Raw genomic sequence first — 21,583 nt, 5'->3', positions numbered from 1 at the left:
AATCAATGTGATACACCATATTAACAAATTGAAGAAAAAAAACCATACGATCATCTCAATAGATGCAGAAAAAGCTTTTGACAAAATTCAGCACCCATTTATGATAAAAACTCTCCAGAAAGTGGGCATAGAGGGAACCTCCCTCAACATAATAAAGGCCATATACGAAAAACCCACAGCAAACAACATTCTCAATGGTGAAAAAGTGAAAGCATTTCCTCTAAGATTAGGAACAAGACAAGGATGTCCACTCTCACCACTATTATTCAACATAGTTCTGGAAGTCCTAGCCATGGAAATCAGAGAAGAAAAAGAAATAAAAGGAATAGAAATTGGAAAAGAAGAAGTAAAACTGTCACTGTTTGCGGATGACATGATACTATACATAGATAACCTTAAAGATGCTACCAGAAAACTACTAGAGCTAATCAATGAATTTGGTAAAGTTGCAGGATATAAAATTAAGGCACAGAAATCTCTTGCATTCCTATACACTAATGATGAAAAATCTGAAAGAGAAATTAAGGAAACACTCCTAATTACCATTGCAACAAAAAGAATAAAATACCTAGGAATAAACCTACCTAGGGAGACAAAAGACCTGTATGCAGAAAACTATAAGATACTGATGAAAGAAATTAAAGATGATACAAATAGATGGAGAGATATCCCATGTTCTTGGATTGGAAGAATCAATATTGTGAAAATGATTATACTACCCAAAGCAATCTACAGATTCAATGCAATCCCTACCAAATTACCAATGGCATTTTTTACGGAACTAGAACAAATCATCTTAAAATTTGTATGGAGACACCAAAGACCCCGAATAGCCAAAGCAGTTTTGAGGGAAAAAAGTGGAGCTGGAGGAATCAGACTCTCTGACTTCAGACTATACTACAAAGCTACAGTAATCTAGACAGTATGGTACTGGCACAAAAACAGAAATATAGATCAATGGAACAGGAATAGAAAGCCCAGAGATAAACCCATGCACATATGGTCACCTTATCTTTGATAAATGAGGCAAGACTATTCAGTGGAGAAAAGACAGCCTCTTCAATAAGTGGTGCTGGGCAAACTGGACAGGTACATGTAAAAGAATGAAATTAGAACACTCCCTAACACCATACACAAAAAGAAACTCAAAATGGATTAGAGACCTAAATGTATGATCGGACACTATAAAACTCTTAGAGGAAAACATAGGAAGAACACTCTTTGACATAAATCACAGCAAGATCTTTTTTGATCCACCTCCTAGAGTAATGGAAATAAAAACAAAAATAAACAAATGGGACCTAATGAAGCTTCAAAGCTTTTCCACAGCAAAGGAAACCATAAACAAGATGAAAAGACAACCCTCAGAATGGGAGAAAATATTTGCAAATGAATCAATGGACGAAGGATTAATCTCCAAAATATATAAACAGCTCATTCAGCTCAATATTAAAAAAACAAACAACCCAATCCCAAAATGGGCAGAAGACCTAAATAGACATTTCTCCAAAGAAGACATACAGATGGCCAAGAAGCACATGAAAAGCTGCTTAACATCACTAATTATTAGAGAAATGCAAACCAAAACTATAATGAGGTATCACCTCACACCGGTCAGAATGGCCATCATCAGAAAATGTACAAACAACAAATGCTGGAGAGGGTGCGGAGAAAAGGGAACCCTCTTGCACTGTTGGTGGGAATGTAAACTGATACAGCCACTGTGGAGAACAGCATGGAGGTTCCTTAAAAAACTAAAAATCGAATTACCATATGATCCAGCAATCTCACTACTGGGCTTATACCCAGAGAAAACCGTAATTCAAAGGACACATGCACTCCAATGTTCACTGCAGCACTATTTACAATAGCCAGGTCATGGAAGCAACCTAAATGCCCATCGACAGATGAATGGATAAAAAAGATGTGGTACATATATACAATGCAATATTACTCAGCCATAAAAAGGAATGAAATTGGGTCATCTTTTGAGACATGGATGGATCTAGAGGCTAACATACAGAGTGAAGTAAGTCAGAAAGAGAAAAACAAATATGGTATATTAACGCATATATGTGGAATCTAGAAAAGTGGTACAGATGAACTGGTTTGCAGGGCAGAAATTGAGACACAGATGTAGAGAACAAACATATGGACACCAAGGGGGGAAAGCCTTGGGGGGTGGGGATGGTGGTGTGATGAATTGGGTGATTGGAATTGACATGTATACACTGATGTGTATAAAATGGAGGACTAATAAGAAGCTGCTGTGTAAAAAAAATAATTAAAATTTAAAAATTAAAAAAATAAAGATTTCTCCTTGATAAATACTCATTCATATACATCTGTTTTATGTAAGCATATTTTTAAATACATCACAAGTTCTTAGTATAGAGTTAAGAAAAAAATCACAGGCTTTTAAAATTACAATCAAAGTTTCATAGGAAAGTGTTTTGCTGATCAAAATATGCCAGTCAGTTAATAAAATGTTATGACAGAAGCATATGCTGAGAAAAAAAGAAATTCAAGCCTTTTCACAGTACACTGAAAATAGCATAATTGAAATAGAAGAACATACGCTCTAACATGAAGATGTTGATGTAACTTTCCTGGTACCATAGCCTTTATAAGTCAGTTCAGCTCTTTCATACCCTCTTATATGTAAAACGAATACTACTTGGCTTTTTGTTTTTGGTTAAAGTAGTAATTAATGCTAATGACAAACAACAAAGCGTATGTCAATAGCATCACACTTGTATATGACCCATGCTATTTTAATTGGTAATAAAATCACAAGTAAAAAAGACCAAATATATCACATTCTCCGTAATACTGGTCTCCCAGAGAAGTTCAACTACTTGCCTAAAGCCAAACAGCTGGTAAGGAACAAAGATTTGACTCTCAAATGTATCTGACTTTACAGCCCCAAATCATAACTACTACACTTGGTTTTATTTTGGACAAATATGTAAACCTCCCCATGATGATTTTCACACATGTAATTTTGGGGAAAAAGTATCAACTCACCAAGATATTTCTGAGGACTAAATAAGGTAATATAAGCAAAGTGAAAAACAATTCAGTTCACACTTTCTCCTTTACTTTCCTATCCTTAGTGAGAAGATGGTAAGGAAATAAGGTAGTTTCAACATCCCATATGTAGAGAAACTGATGATATTGCAGTTGGCTTGGCAGTGGGAATGATACTCTTAACTGCAAAACTATCTGTATTGAAATAAGAGCGTACTCTCCTTTATTACAAGATTAAATTTGTAATGAGACTTCCAAATATCAGAACATTTATATTAAAGAGGGTCACCATTACAAGTAGATACAATAGTGATAGTTCTGAAGTACTCTTAGTTATACTGAAATATATCACAGCAGACATAGAGATAAATATAGATGTGCAAAAAATTAGCCAAGTATGTTTTTCACATCAGTCTCATAGTATGAAATACTACAGGAGAATGAAAATCCTGAAGATCCAAGTTCCTGCTTAATGACAGAGCTGAAAAATGGGTTGAAAAGATAAATATTTTAAATCGTTAGACTGTCAAATGATACAATTATAAAAGAAAGAAGAGGCAGGAAAAATGGACTGAGTCATCAAACGTTGTTGGAATATAAATTCCTACAAATAAACAAGTTTTTATTAATAGTTACATTTACAACCATCTGTCATGATAGATTTTATGCTATGTAAGTCAGCTGGCATTAGGGCATTATTAGAAATAACTCATTTGCACACTATCTCTAGCATTAAAATTGCTGAAAATTCAGTGTAGTTATTTAACAGGTCTGGAGGTGGTTCTTTTGCTAGGTAAATCATGTTCTCAATAGTTTAAAATCTTGTCCACAGAATTAAACCTGGCCTACCTTGTTAAATAGAGAACTATTCATTTCCACCTGAAATAACAGGTGTTGTCCTTAAACTTCTGGCAGGAATGACACAGGATTTCCAGAGACAATTATGACTTCCTTAATAATTAAATTTTTAGTGCCAAGCCTAGAGCCATGCAAGTCTTTCTCTGCCCTATCCACATACTCAGAGGGTGACAGCACCTGTGTCAATCAAGAGAAGAGCTAGAAAGACTGATTAAAAATGAACTGATCTTCCAGTTCATAGTAGCTATGAGGAGAAGGAAGAAAACATTTTGTTATGATATTGCTGTGTAGAAAGTAACTGCTTCACAAACTTGAACCTCTCAGTGAGGAAGCCCACTTAAATGAGGTCCCGTTGGCAGTTAATTTTTTTCAGCATATGAAGAACCTAAGGGGTATGGGACTACATTGGCAGGGTACAGGTTCATTTTTAAGGTGAAGCATTAAAATAACAGTGTACTTTATAAGTATGGTGAAAGTGATACCCTCTCCTAAGGTGGGCTTCAGCTTGTCCTGATGATTGCCTGGCATCTTTCAAAGAATGAAACAGAGAAAGACTTGTTCTCCATCTAGTACAAATTTCAAATGTCCCACAGACATTCATTTAAAAGGAAAACCTACTTATAAACTAACAGCTTAGAATCTAACTCAGCTTTACATATAAATTCTCAAAATATTTTATATGGTTTTAATGTGGTATTTCTTTTCCCATGACTCTAGCTACTATATGAGCAAAAAAAAAAAAAAAGATTGTGCTTTGTCTGTCAGAACTTTTCTAAGAGTTGTTTACCACTTGCTATGGTCTGAATGTTTGCCCCCTTCACACGCCCCCTCCCCAGTTCGTATGTTGAAACTAATCCCCAATGTGATGGTATTACGAGGTGGTCCCTTTGCAAGGTGATTAAATCATGAAGGCAGAGCCCTCCTGAATGGGTTTAGTGCTCTTATAAAAGAGATCCCACAAGCTCCCTTCTATCATGTGAGGACTCAGTGAAAACATGGACATCTGTAATCAAGGAAGCAGGCCCTCACCAAACACCAAGTCTGCTGGTGCCTTGATCTTGGACTTCCCAGCCTCCAGAACTGTGAGAAGCAAATTTGTTGTGGAGTTCTGTTTTAGCAGGCTGAACAGACTAAGATGCCATTTCACCAATGATGGCAATTCTGCTAATGATACATGAGTCACAAACTGACATGCTTGTATCAGTCTGCATTTGTAGCTGTGACATCCATGATAATTCCATTTATAAATTTAAGACTATATTTTCATTATCTTCGACTATATAGGAATGTCTGAGCATTTATGTATTATAATACATATTTTCCTTTTACTTATCTCTGTAATTAGGTTATAACATTTTTTAAATGGGTATAATAGAGTATCTCAGGAGAGTAAAGGGACCAAACAAAATATCTATTATACAAAGGGGGCACTGGAAAAGACAGGGTAGAGGACTATTGCTTTAAAAGTTACAGGTACCTAAAATAAAATCCAGCACTTCTGGTTCACTTACTTATCCATTCATTCATTCATTCATTCATTTATTTATGGTTGCTTCAGTTACTTGGAGGATTTATATTTACATTAGAAAAAGCACCAATTCCCTGCTGACATTCTTCCTATCAACTACAATCTTGTGACTACCTATGCCTTCACTTTTATCTTCTTTTTACATTTCACTTTATCTTCCCTGCATGTTACTAGAAATAAAGCTCTTAACATTTCAGAAGGTCAAGTGGAGCACACAGGTCCCATCTGCTCCAGTAAGCCAACATAATCACAGGCCCCTTTGTTGCTTTCTTAGCTTTGTTCCTCTAAAAGCAGTGAAAATAATCTTAGTTTTCCCGTCTGGCAATTTCGACTTGAATGGTTGACCAGACATTAAAACCATGCCAAATTTGAATTCCTAACTCCATCAGATGTATTCTTTCTTGATGTACATGGGGTGTTCCTTTGATTACATATTTGGACATTCACAAGTCAAAACAGCTTGAAGTCTCCTAGTCTTTTTATATCTTCATCAAGATAACTTTTTTTTAATTAGTGAGAAGGAACCAACAACAACAACAACAAAAAAACTTGACTCCAATCTTACCATTTGTGATGTACTAACAGGCACATGCAAGTTGATAATTAGTCATTTTCAGGGTAAGCCTCCCTTCATTTTCCCAGGTGAAATTTAAAAAGACTGTTTCCAGATATATTGCAATCTCTCTTCTAGCTGTACATAATTCTTCCTATCCTCATCCATTCTGCTTACTCCTCTCAGTCCGAAAGACCAATGCCCAAAGGCACAGACCTCCAGAGCTGTGACACAGGGATATGCTTTGACTCAACCCCTGAGAGAACAAGGGTGGTAGGGAGAGGATGCTTACCCCCAAATCCATGATTCATTTTTTTGCTGTGGCTCTCCTAAAAAAAAACAAAAAAAAAACAGCAACAGAAGCATGCAGGAGACCATCAGCTGTCTAAGAGCTAACCAGGGCTTTGATATCTCCTAGTGGTTCCTAATCTATAAGCAGAAATCACTTTTTTTGTGCCTTCCGTATTTGGATACATCTATCCAAGCAGCAACAATCCCAGTCACTCAGGTTCAGAATGCACCCCTATCCTGTTCCACCTAAGTTAACAAGATATTGAAAATATGTTCCACATCATACACTATGCTAGAGGTACCAAGAGATATAAAGATCTAAAAGATATGGTAAATCCTAAAGAACATAAGGCAGAGCCAGGTTACAATTCTACAAGTCAGATTAGTATGCAGTATTATAGATCTTTAAGCAAATAATCACAAAAGATCAGTGAGAACTATATTCATCTAATTACCATGTTGGAGGAAGGGGCATTTGAGCTGGATCTTGAAGGATGGATAATATGGATAATGAAGAAATAATGAAAGGGTATGTATTTATATATTGAAGTATAGTTGATTTATAATATTATATTAGTTTCAGGTGTACAACACAGTGATTCAATATTTTTATAGGTTATACTCCATTTAAAGTTATTACAAAATAATGGCTACATTTCCTTGTACTGTATAATATATCCTTGTTGCTTATTTATTTTATACACAGTAGTTTGTATCTCTTAGTCCCCTACCCCTATCTTGCCTCTGCCACTTCCCTCTCCCTCTGGTAACCACTAATTTGTTCTCTATGCTTGTGAGTCTGTTTCTCTTTTGTTATATATATTCGTTTGCTTTACTTCTTAAATTCCACATATAAGTGACTATATGTGGATATAACAGAGTATTTGTATTTTTCTGACTTATTTCACGAGCATAATACTCGCTAGGTCCATCCCATTGTTGCAACTGGCAGAATTTCATTCTTTTTTACGGTTGACTAGTATTTCACTGTACATACACTGTATATACATATCACATCTTCTTTATCCATTCGTCTTTTGATGAACACTTAGGTTGCTTCCGTATCTTGGCAATTGTAAATAATGCTGCTATGAACTTTGGGGTGCATGTATCTTTTCAAATTACTGTTTTCCTCTTTTCTGGCTATATACCCAGGAGTGGAATTGCTGGATCATATAGTAGCTCTATTTTTAGTTTTTTGAGGAACCTCCATACTGTTTTCCATAGTGGCTGCACCAATTTACATTCCCACCAACAGTGTACTAGGGTTCCCTTTTTTCCACATCCTTGCAAACATTTGTTATTTATAGACATTTTGATGATAGCCATTTTGAGAGGTGTGAGGTGATATCTCATTGTGGTTTTGATTTGCATTTCCCTGATGATAGTGATGTTGAGCATATTCTCATGTACCTGTTGGCCACCTACATGTCTTCTTTGGAAAAAATGTCTATTCAGATCCTCTGCCCATTTTTTAATTGGGTCATTTGGGGGTTTTTTTTGCTACTGACTCGTATGGGTTCTTTATATATTTTGGATATTAACCTCTTAACAGATATATTATTTGCAAATATTTTCTCATATTCTGTAGGTTGTCTTTTTGTTTTGTTGATGGTTTCCTTTGCTGTGCACAGCTTTTAAGTTTAATTAGATCCCATTTGTTTATTTTTGTTTTTGTTTCTTTTGCCTTGGGAGACGGATTCAAAAAATATTGCTACAATTTATATCAAAAGAGTCTTCTGTCTATGTTCTCTTCTAGGAGTTTTATGGTTTCAGGTCTTATATTTAAGTCTTTAGTCCATTTTAAGTTTATTTTTGTATACGGTGTGAGAAAATGTTCTAATTTCATTCTTTTACATGTAGCTATCCAGTTTTCCCAGTACAACTTATTGATAAGACTGTCTTTTCTCCAATAATGAAAGTTTTAAAATGGTTTTAAAACAATATGAGAGAGTGGAATGGACTAATATATACTACCAAATGTAAAATAGATAGCTAGTGGGAAGCAGCCGCATAGCACAGGGAGATCAGCTCAGTGCTTTGTGACCACCTAGAGGGGTGGGATAGGGAGGGTGGGAGGGAGGGAGACACAAGAGGGAGGAGATATGGGGATATATGTATATGTATAGCTGATACACTTTGTTATAAAGCAGAAACTAACACACCATTGTAAAGCAATTATACTCCAATAAAGATGTTTAAAATCACAACCACAACAACAAAAATGCTGAAAATTAAAAGAAAAAAAATAAAACAATATGATCCTATTTGTGATTTAGAAAGATAATTCTGGCAGTAATGCTGACAGTTATCTTTTACTCACAAGTATGATGAAGCTGGTAACCTATCCCCTCCCCTTAAAATTAAACAAAAATCAAGACATTACCACCATTTAACCATATAGTAATACAAAAGTGTGCTTCACTTGTGCAAAAGATTTTAATTGTATGGAAGCTAGTACTAGGCACTGTGCCAGAGACAGAGACTGTACTAAAGATAGAAAAAAAGAGAGTTCCTCCTTCCTTCTAAAGAGTTCTCATCAAGAAAGACAAAAATAAATCCACATGATAGGCATTATAAAAAAAGATAAAGACAAAGTGCAATGGAACCCTTAGTCTGGGTTTTAAAGGAGGTAAACGGGTGGGCCAGAGGGGGAAGAATAAAGGCACCCTTGGGAAACACCTGCTTGCACGTTAGTCAAGCACAAAGGGTAGAAGTGATCGTCTATAAAGAAATGTAAAATGAGAAAAGATGGTAAAAGATCAGAGCAGCAGAAACCCACTGCTTAGGGAATAGACAGAGGAAGAAGAATTGACAAATGAGATAAAACGATTTGAGCACCAGCAGGAGAATCCAGGCAGCAATGAAAACAGAGTGAACACTTTCCAAGAAAAAGGGAATGGTCATTAGCAATAAATGCCACAGTAAGGACAAGCAAAGTAAAGCCGGAAGCAAATCCACTGGACTTGGCAGTTGGGGGTCACAGGAGTCGTTTGACAAAGCACCTTCTGTGAGTGGGGCAGACTGAGCCCGACTATGGGGGAGACAGTGTGAACTGACACCAAAGGACCAGTGTCACTGAATCTTGGCAATGAATATTGGAAAGTAGTGTTTTAATACAAATTATATTTTTAAAGAATTGTGCACAATAAAAAGAAAAAAAGGAATAAAAACATCAAGATGGAATAATGAAAGACAAAGTATTTGATAATCCCATTTCATTCTAACACTGATTACAAGACTCCTAATAATACATGATGAGGTATTTTTACGTTCAGTTTTAATTTTTGTCTTGAGCTTGTGGGTGGCAAGATTTTACTTTTGGCAGTTTGACATCTATACTTGAAAGGGTCCCAAGACCTTAGCAGGTATCAGCTAGACAGATGGTCAAGGTACAAAGACGTTCTGCATCTTATTTTTTTTTCCTAGAGGTCTTTAAAACCAAATGGTGTCATTATAATGTTAGGCTTATTACTCTTGGGGAAGTCAAGGTGTTTTAAAAGTTCTCTTTATCCTTCTGCATCTGAGATAAAAGATGACAAAATACCTGATTCACTCCACTAAAGATGAAAAAGAAAAAACGAAAAGTAAGCTTCTGCTAGGCTTAAAACAATATTATTTTTAAAAATAATAAGTAACCTTTTAAATCAGTACTCTTGTTCTTGTTAAATAAGTAGCATACAGGAATAAGGTAGAATAAGGTGGATGGTGGTGGTGACATTTAGAATATTGTTACAAATCAAATTGCTTGTTCTTATAAATAAGGCCTTATTTCCTGAGGCAGCAACATACATGCCTAATGCTTTATACTATATGTTTATGGTCAATAAAATAATCTAATTACTTTGATGAGTAAAATCATAGGAGGGCAACCTCAAGTGGCACTAACATATATCAACACATGCAATGAGGTAGAAGGGAAGTCATAACGAGATGTTAAGCTTTAGAAAAACATAAAATGTTAGTAATGACTTGTCACAAAAATAGTATTTCTTCATACTTTAAGCAATTTAAGAATCCCTACCATGAGAACCACTTACCAAGCTCTTCATTTTCTATGACTTCAAATGTGGCCCAGATATCATCTTTTGTAGGAATTATATTTTTTATTGCTAATATGTCATTAGTTAATTCTTCTGCTTCCATCACGGGAGATATCTAAAAGAGAAGCAAAATTTCCTCAGAATATATGTCAGACACAGAAGTGGCCTTTGCTAGGGTGGTAATACTCCCCCATCTACCACCTAATGATACTCCAAATTTCCTCTTAGTATGTTTAACTAGCTTCTCTAAGCACATGGAGAAAGCCTATTCAGATCTTCTCCATATAATGTAATACATTTTAATGCATGTGTAAAAAAAAAATCACCATATAGGCATAATCAGAGAGAATATTTTTTTCTCACTTAGTGAACAGTTAGATCACTCAAAAAGGGAAGAATATACCTACTCATACTAAGACCTTCCACAGACATTAGATCCAGTGGTCTTCTAGGGGTAAAACTTTTCACTCAGTTCTATAATTAGGAGTTCCAAGGAGCTTGGTTTATTCAGCTTGGGCCCTAAGTTATACACAGTTGACTGCTGTCTGCCATGCCAAAAAGCCCCAGGGGTTTAGTGGTCTGTGGTGTGCCCCACCATGCCAAGTGACAGATGGTGGGACACCAAAGTATGCTCAAGCCAGGTTTTCAGGGCACAGGGCAGAGTCTGCAGTGTCAGCCTGGGGGCCAGCTCTACAAGAGTCCCAATGCCTCAGGCCATTGCATAAGCACGCCACCTTCTTCAGGGACTTTGGGGATTTTTGATTTGTTTCTTCCTGGTTTTGGTTTTGCAGGCCTTACAGGTATGCTGGCCAAAAGCAAGTTGGCTTTCTCCAATTAGAATTTAGTTATAATGTTAAACAAATAGAAGATGATTTAAGCATTAGAATATTGCAGATGCAACTTAATTATACACGTTTTCAGTAAAACTATGTACCTATTCAAAAATTTCTTAGAAAATGTGCTCACTTCCCTTTCTCTTGTCCATTATTAATCATAAGCATACTGCACATATATAAATAACATACATTTTTCTTAAAGGTAATTCATATAGTCTATCTTTTGGAGTTCATGGAATTTAGAGCTTTCTTTGGAATATATTAATGATACAGTGAAGTCCATTATTTGCTATTTAGAAAAGCCTAATGTAATACAACCTTAAAAGAAAAAAAACATTAGCATGGGAAAAGTAGAGCACGTTAAGCAGCTGAAACATCAGTAGATGAGTCACTTCAGTGACACCACTCATCAGAATGGCTTTACACTTTTTTAAGAAGTGTAGCCCTTTCTTAAAATAAATAATAAAACTGAGAAACCAAACTAGTGAAATAGTCAGCAGGGAGTTCCTCAGGTTGACTTAGGAATGTAAGACTGGAACTCATTTCCTTGTCCCAGGTGACACCCAAGGCCCCTCTTAAGAACACCTAGAACTCCACGAAGCACATTTTGGGAATCATTACTCTAAGCAATATACACATCAGTATAATGATCATCAGGTTTGGAATATGATGATTAAGGTTTGCATCCGGGCCTGAATGCTATTAATTCCCAGTTTCTACTCATATAAATGTGAGACATCACCTGCTTCAACTACCTCCTTGGGTTGAGGTAATGATCAGCTGAAATAAATGTAAGAGTTGTGCAAAGTTTTAAGCATTAAACGAATGTTAATGATTATTTTTGTATAGTTTTTGTTATGTTTTTCAAGAGAATTTAGAGTTGCTGTAGGTGAAACTGGACAGTCCTTTATGTGAATATACTTAAAATAAGAACTTTGCTCAACTGTAATAACTTCTGTTATGGCTTTATTAGTCAGATAAGACTAAAACGAGCTACTAGAGAGTTTATGTGTAAGTGGAGTTAAGTCATGTGCTTTGACTACCTCTTCCAGCATTAGTGATGGACTTGTGCTGATTAATCTCTACTACATCCTCATGTCCCCTGTGATGAACATCACATGTTCAGCATAACAAATAGATGGGGACGAGGAGGGGCAAGGCAGCTCGTAGTAGTTCAACTGCACAACTAAGCGAGTAATCAGTGCCAAAGAGTCATAATGTGTAATCATTAAAAACATATAAAATAATAATTACAATATCTTTGACCTAAGTAAAGTCCAGAAATATCTAATGTTAAGACCCTGTTTAATCTTGGACTTTAAAAATGATAAGAAGCTAAAGCTAAATTTCTACTGTTAGATGGCATCACGTCTATTCTGCCTATAGAGAAAGTAGTCTCACTCTCGCTAAGGCAGACTAAGTACAGAATATGGTAACACGAGAAGGATCTTTTTAATTCAGAACAAATGGCTAACTAATGGTCTCAAGCAAGAAGAGAGTTATTGAATATTCAAGTACATTGAAAGACTGGAAGCTAAAGTCTAGGATACAAGGGTGGGGGATTAATAATAATAGTACTACTAGTAGTAGTTATTTATTAAACACTTATGTACCAAGCAATTTGCTAAGTGTTTCATAGGCAGGATCTTATTGAGTCCTCACATCAATGCTATGATGTAAATACTGTAATTCTCCCTCATTTTACAGATCAGAAGATTGAGACTCAGATGGAGTATATAAGTTGCCTAAAGTTAAGAAGGAAGAAAGGAGAGGAGCAGGTGATTGAGCTCAGGTAGTTTTCCAGAACCTATCATACATCCTAACCATAACCTAAAGAACATAGGATGGTCTCTTTCCAAATCATTAAAACATGGAATTCCCGGAGGATATTGGCATGAAGAGTCAAACCTGTCATGACTTGAATTGGACATGTAAAATAAGACAGAAGAAAAAATAGAAAATTCAAGATATGCAAACTAATGCTAACACTTATGACTTCCAACAGTACTCTTTACATCCGTCTTTAGGGCTCACCCGAATTATAATACTGCAGTCAGCTTCCTTCCTTTCTACATATACTTCAATTAACAAATCTCCAGCCTGGGAAACCTAGAAAAGGGCAGATGTGAAGAGAGCAAATGTAAGTATCTTGCAAGAACACACACATGACACTTAAGATGGTTAGAAAACCCTAGTCATATTTCTAAAGATTTTATAATAATGAAATGAGATCATTCCCCCTGTTAACAGCATAATGATACCCATTTTCTGGATGTGGTTGATTAAGGACAAGGAATCTACACAAATGACATAGTTAGCAAACACAATCACAATGCAGTTTTTTCTCTCTTACTCAAAAGTTTAGTGATCTCACATACCCTTAACATTCTTATTGAGATAATGAATCTGGCTACAGTGGAAATAAAGAGATGATAAGTCCAAAAATTGAAATTTGAAGATAAATTAGGTCAGAGCTGTGTTAAAATTACAAATAGAAAAAGTGTATTTAGCAAATAAAATTAAAAGTGAAGTGATAGAATAAGGAGATAATAAAGTTAAGTTTTTATTTTAATTACCTTTAGCCAAGCATCAAGTGCTAGGTTATTTGGGTCACTGTTATAACCAAGAAGACACACTAAGTGAAGAATACACAAGCCAGAAAATAAAAAGCATAAGATATCACTATGTAGACTGACAGCATATGTGGAGAAGATTAACAAAGAATGAAATCAATCTGTGAAAAATATTTTGAGTTGCTTTTTTCAGAAATTCCTTTAAGTTATGTAAACACTTGGAAATAATATCCATCACTCATTTTTAAAAAAAGGTCATAATGGAGGAATGATCTTTCCACAGTTAAATCTGCCTCAGAATCAACCTGATGAGTAAATTTAGTGGAAAAACGTTAAAAATGTACTTTGAAGAACTGCTCTTAGTTATTCTGACACTACAGGCTTAGAAAAGCTTATTTCCAATTTTTCTTCCTCACTTTTGGTGCTACATAAAAATTCTAGGGAAGAAAAGATACATTTGACATTTTTACTTTTCCCTGTGTTTGCATAAACAACTCTCCAGGAAGGACACATTTTAAAAATTTAAAAAGCAAATACAAAGAACTCATAGCATGCAGCCAAAAACAAGAATAGCTAAGAAATTCAAACAGGGATAAGACTTAGAGACTGTCAGAAAACTACTTCAGAGGAGTTTTGAATGGACTAGAGAAAAGCTCCAGCAAAACAACAGATTTTTTCCAAACTGTTCTACTTTTCTTTCCCAATTACTCTATTTTATAGACAATTCTTTTCTTGTTTTACTGACTTCTACTTAATCAGAAAGCATTCAAGGCTCATTTCTTTATTGTAGTATGAATATAAATGATAAACTTGCAGAATGGTACTCATACTTTATCCAACAACGATATAGATAGTGCTGCCAAAGATTATCCCATGGGCTCACACAATCCTTTATTGCATAACTGAAACTCTCCCCGAAAAGCAAGAATCCAAGAGAACTAACTGATAAGGAGCCACTGTTTTTAGTGTTACTGCTAACTTGTCTGGAGGCTGCATTAATTACTTTGGTCAAAATGGAGGACATACTGTCTTAGAGAATTAATGTCATAGTATTAGTACTCGGGGAGCTAGGCACTAGGATGAAAGCCTTTCCTCATCTCCCTCATATGGAATGATAACTCCGACAACTTCTCTAATTAGTTGTGTGTATTTCAGGAATGAGGTGAACTTAGGGTTTGACTAAGAAGGAAGCATTGGCCTCACCCTATGAGTGTATCTATATGGAGAATTTATTGATATTTGACCCACTTCTATTATTTGCATTGGTACCCTGAATCCACTACAATTCCTAGTTATTAGAAGACCAACTTTAAGAAAGTCCAGTGAATATTCATCAAACAAGGAAAGGTACTCTGGAAAAGTATAGTGCAACCTGAACACACAAATCCGGTATGATGCAACCAAGGAAAGCAAGAAAAGATCTAGAAAAGTCAACTTAAGACATAAATAATATATGTTACAAAGAGCACAATAGAAACATTCCCACTAGTGCAATCATCCAAGAGCATGCAAAGCAAAAGCATATAAGAAATAACTTATTTCAAAAGGATAATGGAAAGAATCATTAGGGAGTCTGAATTTTCAATTTATTCTAGTATTTCTTTTGACTTTAAATGCTTCTTTTGAAATCCACTAGTATTTTCAATAGTGCTTTTATAAATGAAAACTGATTTTAAAAAGGACATTTTGATAAGATTAAAACTGATTTTTCCACCTATGTTTTAAAAAATTTATATTAGCATACTTTGGCATTTTGCACATGTGCAATGCTACAGAACTTCACAACTATTTTATCTAGGTTCTTTTTCCCCATTACTTTTACTTTGCTTCAAATAGGAATTTGAAAATAAACACAACAAATGTTTACTTACAATGAAAGTTTTTTGGTTTTTGTTGTTTAAAAAAAATTTTTTTTTTATCAGAGATCTAACTATTACTACTCACTTGAGTGTCTTTCCACTTGGTAATAAAGCTATTTTCTATGTCCATTTGTTTGACTTGGTCTTCTTTAACCTGTTTAAAATATAATTTGGGACATTCTAATAAAATACAAGGAGTGATGGTACTCATCCTCACATAACTTTCTTCAGGAATTTAAAGACCAACACATTAAAAATAAATGAGAATGGCCATCTTTAGCAGCGTGGGCCCACAAAGCTAGGGCAGAAATAAAGCCAACTAGATAGAGCCTCATAAAGTTCAGAATATCTTATGATGATATCATTTCAGGCTGCAGGTCCCATCAATGGAATCCCCTTTGCTGAGGCAATTTAATTAGCAAAGGGGCTGATGATGTGTTTGATAGAGTTTATGTAGGTTGGCAGACAAGACTCATTTCTCAAACAGAAATGTTGATTAAGTGCTTATGAAATTTTCGCCATTTGGTTAAAGTTGGATTTAACAAAACTATGTAGATAAACATTTTTATTAATTTAACAGTACAAAAATAGAAAATAAAGAGAGCATGCAAAGCCACACATTTTTTTTTCTAGGTCTTTCATTTCTCAGCATCAGAACTATTGCAAAGAAGTTGCTATTGATCAAAAACAGTGGACACGTATAGGAAGAAGTAAAAAGGAGATCAAAGAGCAAAGAGGATCCAACAATTCTGGTCCATTCCTATATAAATTAAGATACAAACTCTGTTATTTTATTTTATTAAAATATAGTTTCTTTCCCTTTGCTAAGGAATCTTTTTATCAGTTATTGTAAGAATGTACGAACTCTACAAAAGGTGACCTGTTACATTAAGCTATTTGATTTCATCTGGTATATACATAGCCCTGGAAAACAAGGGGTCTTGTACAAGACTGTTTAACAGAATGCCCCAAAAGGTTAAATGGCAACCCTGAGATGGCAGAAGCAGTTAAGCAATGGAGCTGGACCTTTGACCCAGATCCCTTATATTCCACCCATATTCAAATCCTAGGCTTATTTCATCTATTTTTACTCCTTTGAGTTAAGAAATCATCCCTATTCTAACAGTTTTCTGATGAAACATGAAAATATGAACTTCATAATATAGCAAATTGAGAAGGCAAATAATTAGAACAGAGATGACTTAATAAAAACCACAGACTGTTAATTCAGAATTTTCTTTTTTTCCAGTTCATGTGCAATTAAAAGAAAACACTAAAATGCTTTCAACTGCAAAATTTATCAGCCTGATGTATATTACCGAATTTGTGAAATTCACAAATTTCATACCTCTAAGTAGACATACTTAATGCATACATATACTGAGGAAAAAAATCATAGAAACACTATAAATAGAAATATTCTGTCCAAGACACCAGATGGTAAAAAAGCTTTAGAAGCAGCCAGATTTAAATGAATGGCTATAGCTTAAAAAGCTAGTTATATCTAAAAATTTAAGGATCATATAACTATCCGTTATTTTCTTTAAATATTCATAAAGACCTGAATAAAAACATCCCAAAATACACATTTTTGTTTGCAAACAGTAACATCAAAACTATTTTTACAATGGCAGGATATAAAATATTTACCTCAAATATTTCAACATAATTATTAATTAAGTCCTCAATTACATTCACTTCTTCACTAGTTTGTCCCTTAGTTTGAAACAAACAGGAGGAAAAAGCCAAGGCCAAATTGTGGGCGTTCATGTGATTGATTTCTGAGCATTTCTGAACCCTGTGAGAGAAAAGCAGAGCTTATTACAATGTATTTCTATTTGAAAATTTCATAGAACTTATAAGTCTTCATACTCATTTATTTTTTCTCTCTCTCTCTTTTTTAATACACACATATTGAAAGTCTCTGATGTAAAAGGTACAGTGGTGATTTAAAGAAAAATACACAGTTCTTTCTTCCAAGTAGCTCACAGTTTAATTAAGAACATAAGAAAGACTACTGTTAAAGATATTACTACAAGTTACAAAGCAGTACTTGATCACTGCTTTAGAAGAGGGACTCCTCTCCCACCATATCCAGACAATTCCACTAATGGGACAACCTGCAGCTAAGGGATAAAGGTGTGCTTGCAGAATGGTGTCAAATGACTTGTGGGGTAGGAGCATAATAAAAGAGGAGAAAGGGGCAGTAGGTAAGCAGGAAATAAGGCAAGAATGGCAAATCGGGAGGCATATAGGAGAGAGTTCCAAATTCAAGGTTTAGGGCTAGGCTGAATTTCCCAGAAAGTACATATCGGGTGAGAAAATGCCTGGCAGCATGTGACTGGATGGTTATTCAAAATAGGATATTTTCTCTCAAAAAGCAATCACTTAATTAAGAAATACCATTACATTTTTCTTGTCTAGAACTAAGAATGGCTTTTTACAATGAACAGACATGAACAGAGGAGTCAATTCTCCCAACCAGTAGGCTACAACACTTGAGTTTTACAAAGAGCGTTTAAAGTACTCACGAATGTAAGTTCAAAGTGATTAAAAACAAAATACCGCCATCACCCCAATAAAAGGAAATTTACACTGATAAAAATGCTGGAGAACTCTAACTGATGCCCATGGAAGTATCTGTTAATGCTCTCTGTCACTGACTGTAGACATAGCAGCTGCTCAGTTGCCTGTCTAATTACATTTGTAAATTTCTAAAATACATACTAAAAAAGGGAGACCAAGTCTATCAAAGGAATAAAGCAAGACTAAGGTAGGTACACCTGACTATAAAGAGCAAAGATTCTAGTAGGTAGAGGAAAAATAAGGAAACACGACAGGAATATATATGATAGTGTAAGAAACTCACAAGGAAATGCCAAATTGCATAGCAGAGACAGAGCAAGCTTGATCATCATATATGATCTATAAGATGCCAAAGGCATCGCAAGTTAATAGAAGAAGAAGTCATAATTGTGGGCATCCCTCTCAAAACCACTTCCGTACTTTTTTTTTTATCACACTGGACTGTAAACATCTGGAAAATTTATCTGCACAGCTGCCTGTGTTACTAGAATCTAAGCATCTCTCAGTCAGAGACTTTGTGTTAATCACACCGTAGTGCGTAATAAATACCTGGTGAATGGAATTAAGTCAAAGTTAGTCATGGAGGAAATGGTCTGTTATCTAGGGCAGGGATGGAAGTGAATGCTAAATCAACCTGACCTTATCCAAAGTGACCTCTCAAACTTTTGACAACACTATCAAACATTCCCACCTCTCCTGAGACTTCCTTCTGCAATAGCCTTCTCCTCCAGCGCTCGTCACCTCTTCAGTTTCTACAGCTGCCTTGATTTCTGGCGTAAAGCGTGTACACTATGTATTTTCCTTTTCTTCCTTTATTTCCCCGCTCCCACACTAGCATCCCCAAGTGTCCCACATTCAGCCAGCTCACTCTCTTCCCACTCAGCCCTTCTCATCAGAAGCCCAAGGAAACTGTTTCTTAAATAGTTTCTCTGCCTCCATTCTAACCTCTTCCCAATCAATCGCAGGACATGGGTTATTATCCTAAAACAGATTGGATCAGTCACTTCTTATCACTTAAGGGAATGAAATCCAAATGTTTCTACATGACCAACAGTGTCTTTCGCAGCCTCCTGCCAGCTAGCTACAAACCATCCCATCTCCTGGTACACCTATTTCCTAGAAAATATCCTTCACTCAGGTCTCGTACTTATTTTTCTTTCATGGCCCGTTCATTTATCCATTTATATCTGAAACATCACTTGGACCTCAACACACAATGAACCACTTAATCCCTGCTCTATAATTCCATGTCTCATGCTAAAATTCTCCATATTAAAATCTGTCCTGAGGGCGCTGTGTTTTCCTAAAAAATATAAAATGTCCTGCAGCATCCCTGTGAGTTCCCACTGTGAGGTCCCAGGGCTCCTCGGTGCTATTTAGAAACTGCAGACTTAAGACTATTTTTGTCATTCATGTATTATTATCAACTATTTTTGTTACATGGAACCTTAATGGACATTGTATTTTACATAGTAGGAGCTAAAATATATGTCAACTGAAGAAAAGGATTGGAGGGAACTAATCTGAAATTCAAGTGTAAAGTTTAAGAATTATGTGTAACAATGTTAAAAATGTTAATGTGATAATTATAGCAGCCTGGTGACATATTATAACTTCTGAAGAAAAAATTACCTGTCCCAATGTCTCATAGGCATAGAGATAGGACTATAAATATATAGACTACATTTATATGATGCAATAAGAAAATCAGAGTTACAGTAGGAATGGAGTTCACAAGTATCAGAAGTGGTGGCTGGAAAAGAAAGATAAAGAGAAAAGACCAACTGTGGAGGATTTAGGAATCTAAACTCCAAATAAGGTACTTTTAGTAGAATTCAGGTTCATAGAAATTTATTCAAGGGAATATTGCATCCACGAAGGAAGCTGCAAACAATATGTTCCTTAAGCAATATTTACACTGATTTAAGTTTTTGTAATGACAAAACTTGCTCATAGCAAAACAAACAAACAAACCTTAAGTTTGTTGACTTAAAACGTTATTCCCAAACATTGTCATCCTTCAGATGTCATTTCTCAAGCTACCATTTTATTCCCCTTATCCTCCCAAATGCAGGTGACTACATGCCTCAACATAGAAAATGTTTTTGATTTTTAAAATTTCCCTCATCTAATCAACTGTCTGACACCAAAATATTGGAGTCAGGTTAGATACAAACTCATAATAAAGAAATAAAGGTTTATTAAGAGTCCACCACGAGAAAATACTGTGCTCACAGATTCCTGCTATAGAATTCTGGTCCCTGTACTTCCTTCTCCGACAACCCCCTTAAATGTTTTAAAATTCTTGCTTATGTACTGGATGTATCTGATTTGCTGTGCATGATTATTTCTAATCCATTTAAGAAATTCTCCAGTGCTATTTATTTGAAATGTGTCTTAATTCCACTAAGAGACACTAAAGTGATAGTTCATGGGAATTCCATTTTGAAAGTATTCTTAAGATATGGTGAGAGATTCATAGTCACAAATAGAAGGTTAACCACAGTACTTTAAATTTAAGAAATAATGTCTTATTGAGTGCCACGTTTGAAATGTCTAGAAAAGTTCATGAATCCACCCACCTATAAAGGTGTTCAATTATAGCTGCCAACGTTGCTCGGTTGACCCCAGGAAGAGTACGTATAAATGCTCCATATTTTTGAATTCTTTCCTTGTCATCTTGGGTATCTAGAGGTTAAACACACACACGTAAAACTTGAGGCCTAACTAATCGTCTGTATTACCAATTTGCCTTTTATCAGTATTTTAAAACAATATTCACAATTGTTATTTCACTGACACAATCAAGTTTCAATAGAAAAACATTCAAACTTCTATAATTCTGGAAAAGTGTTTACAAAAACATTCCAGGGCTATGTGTCATAGTTCTTATACTTTGTTATTAAAAATGAAGCACTTTCAAAACCCAGGATTGTATTTTATCTTCAACTTTACAGACTACTGAATGTCAACTAAGAGGAATCTTTTCAATTAATAACAAATTAGAGTACAAATTGAAAAGATAAGCCAAAAGTTTTTTAACTGTAGCTATGGAAAGATTTCACTATTTGTTATTTGAAAATGACATTTCTGACCTTTTTCCTTGTGGAATCATAAAAATCTTCCCCAAACTATGAACCATCCCAGAACTATGAACTGTACCTTACCCCACAGATCCATGTAAGGGGGCTTTCACCAGCCCTGGAACCTTCAACTCTTTGGAGAAGGTAAGGGGACAGTGGAAGAAGTCATGTGTAGGCCCTAGAAACGATGATACAGACTGAGAGGAGGATGGATCCTCTGCCTTAGTCAGGGAGAGAAGGATGAGAAGGGATTACTCTCCTCCACCCTCCTAACCCCAAGAAGTCAAATACTTAGAGCAACTACACAGGAACCTCCAAAGTTCTGGAGTCTAGAAGATGTGCA

General features: G+C 35.4%; 1 protein-coding gene across 9 annotated transcripts in view; it reads right to left on the bottom strand.

Moving 5' to 3' along the window:
- The window catches only part of ARAP2 (ArfGAP with RhoGAP domain, ankyrin repeat and PH domain 2), a 201,764-nt gene that overhangs the window by 53,939 nt on the left and 126,242 nt on the right, over positions 1–21,583 (bottom strand). For 7 of the 9 annotated variants that reach the window (XM_082390417.1, XM_082390419.1, XM_082390420.1 and 4 more), the window contains 5 exons: positions 20,740–20,845; positions 17,222–17,369; positions 15,657–15,725; positions 13,174–13,248; positions 10,301–10,418 (listed from right to left, as the gene is read on the bottom strand). In XM_082390417.1, coding sequence (XP_082246543.1) covers positions 10,301–10,418; positions 13,174–13,248; positions 15,657–15,725; positions 17,222–17,369; positions 20,740–20,845 — 516 coding nt within the window. Of the gene's footprint in view, positions 1–7,825; positions 9,821–10,300; positions 10,419–13,173; positions 13,249–15,656; positions 15,726–17,221; positions 17,370–20,739; positions 20,846–21,583 lie in introns of those variants that run through there. The other 2 variants (XM_082390422.1, XM_082390418.1) reach the window with 2 other exon arrangements.

Source organism: Balaenoptera borealis (assembly GCF_965194805.1).
Source record: "Balaenoptera borealis genome assembly, chromosome: 4".
Classification (NCBI taxonomy): domain Eukaryota; kingdom Metazoa; phylum Chordata; class Mammalia; order Artiodactyla; family Balaenopteridae; genus Balaenoptera; species Balaenoptera borealis.
Note: the sequence above shows the minus strand (reverse complement) of the source record. Positions and strands in the feature narration are given on the sequence as shown.